The 2,500-nt window shown below is 40.6% G+C and overlaps 1 protein-coding gene across 5 annotated transcripts in view; it reads right to left on the minus strand.

Moving 5' to 3' along the window:
• ryr1a (ryanodine receptor 1a (skeletal)) overlaps positions 1-2,500 on the minus strand; it is a 110,830-nt gene that overhangs the window by 38,213 nt on the left and 70,117 nt on the right. For all 5 annotated transcript variants that reach the window (XM_042092435.1, XM_042092434.1, XM_042092433.1 and 2 more), the window contains exons 71-72: positions 648-735; positions 163-255 (exon numbers count right to left, since the gene is read on the minus strand). In XM_042092435.1, coding sequence (XP_041948369.1) covers positions 163-255; positions 648-735 — 181 coding nt within the window. The remainder of the gene's footprint in view (positions 1-162; positions 256-647; positions 736-2,500) is intronic.

The raw sequence follows: 2,500 nt of genomic DNA on the forward strand, positions 1-2,500 counted from the left end.
ATCATATGATTGTGTTGTGTTGTTATAGACTACTATGTTACAACTACTCATCAGATGAACTAAGAGACAGACAGATGGAGCTCATGCAACGGACCCAAAATGGAATGCCAGTCTGCAACAGTGTGTGTGTGTGTGTGTGTGTGTGTGTGTGTGAAAGCTCACCTTGCTCATTTTACTCTTGCTGTCTGCGGTCAGGAAGGACATGTTGTTGATCTCATTCATGACCACAAAGTTCTGTTCCTCTCGCTTGAAATTCTACAGAGGAGAGACCGGAATCAGACCGGAAGAAAAAAAACAACAGAATAAAAACGTCCAGTAGGGGGAGATGAAGAGGCGGAGAGAGAGAGAGAGAGAGAGAGAGAGAGAGAGAGAGAGAGAGAGAGAGAGAGAGAGAGAGAGAGAGAGAGAGAGAAGGGCCAGAGGAAAAGAAGATCAGGAAAGTAACAATATACTAATGAAACAGAGTAAACAGCATGTAAGCATTAAGACAGACACATAAGAACTGACAGACAGACAGACAGACAGACAGACAGAGCGAGAGAGAGATAGAGATATAGTATATATATATATATATATATATATATATATATATATAGAGAGAGAGAGAGAGAGAGAGAGAGAGAGAGAGCGTAGAGGTTGTTTCTCACGTGGGACTTGGACCAGTATATGAAGACCTCCCCAACCATACGGAACAACTCCTCTGCATCTGGATCAGGACATGTCAGCCAGCGAGCTCTGGAACACACACACGCACACACACGCACACGAACACACACACACACACAACACACACACGCACACACTCACACACACAACACACGCAGACACGCACGCACGCACACATACACACACAAACAACAACACACAGACACACATACACACACACACAAACAAACAAACAAATATACACACATACACAAACACAAAGAGATATCCACACATAGAGATTATGTACATAAGCCCATGTTTAGTTACAGTGTTTAGTGTGTGTGTGTGTGTGTGTGTGTGTGTGTGTGTGTGCATGTGTGCATGTGTGTGTTTGTGTGTGTGTGCATGTGTGTGTGTGTGTGCGTGTAGGTGTGTGTGTCTTGTGTGCATGTGTGCGTGTAGGTGTGTGTGTATCTGGGCATAAAAAAAAAAGATCTTGGGTTCCGGTTTCCGACCGACCCTGTCAATTTATGTGCCAACCAATTATTTAATTTATGAACTTGGGGAAGAAATAACACTAAATAGTCTAGGCTACATTAAATAAATCCACAAATAAAAGGCGAACTATAATTACATTAATTACCCCTTGCATTATGTATAGGGATGAGAGTATTCTCTCTTTTTAAAAAGCTAACAAATGAAGTAGCCTAGTGCACAGCTGTTCACGAAGACAATTGTTTTCGTCACTTACCATGGCACCGATTTACTACTAGGCTATTTGTTATGTTCTGAATAGGCCTACCTGCCAGTAGGTGGCGAAAACGTAATCGCTGATGCACAGCTCTGATGCACAGTAGACAAATGAATGTGAACGTGAAGTAACAGTCGGAATCACCCGCCACGATATTAATATAATCTTCAATTCATCTTTCTGTTACAATCAGTCCCTCTATCACAACGCAAATTCAGCAAATCCCAGCGAATTCTGGGCAACCTCGCAATTTTGTCCAAACACCGATTTTCTGGGCGACCTCGCAATTTTGTCCAAACACTCTTTTTCGCAAATTTGACCAATAATCATAGTTTCCCAGTGAAAATTCACCTACCGCAATAGTCTCTTGCGCAGAATATTGAGCCAGATGCCACACTTACTTCTGCAGACACCAAAGACTGCCCTATAACACGTTCGTTCCTCTGCAGTTTTGATGACAATAAATAGAAGGCTAACGTTAATGATCTGCTTACTTGCATCTCTCAACCTGGTGTTGCTAACCTACCTAGGCTATGAAAGTAAGTTAATTAAGGTCTACTTGGTTTACTGACATTTGAAAAGGCTATGCAACCCATTGGCAAACGTTTACCTGGAGATGTCCCTTTAGCTTATGTCATGTTTGCTAGCTTGTGGGCTTTGTTTGAGTTGTGCTACCAAAATCATAGAAATTATTAAAAAAAGGAATGCCTCTTCTATGATCCAAGAATGATTTCATTCGAGTTGTTTTCTAACATTTATGTTAACTAATGACATAGAAGACATTCCCAATTGCATCCACATATCGTAATGCACTATGCAAAAAGTGATTTACACTCGTAGCCGAACACAGTGAGATGCAAGCCTTCCAATCCACTCAGAAATGTAGGGGCAGGCAGTCAATTAGACGTACACCACCAATGTAATGACATTAAAGAGAAGTGTAGTCAAATAGTTTAAATCAATATGAAATTAGTAGATACTTACTTGGCTATTAGTAATTATGCAGGCCACAGACTATGAATTATTAAAAAGATATGAGCTTAATATGAATTGCAAATTATATGAATGTATTGAAACATATGACATGATGCCATCTCTTTA

Source organism: Alosa sapidissima, chromosome 5 (assembly GCF_018492685.1).
Source record: "Alosa sapidissima isolate fAloSap1 chromosome 5, fAloSap1.pri, whole genome shotgun sequence".
Lineage (NCBI taxonomy): Eukaryota > Metazoa > Chordata > Actinopteri > Clupeiformes > Clupeidae > Alosa > Alosa sapidissima.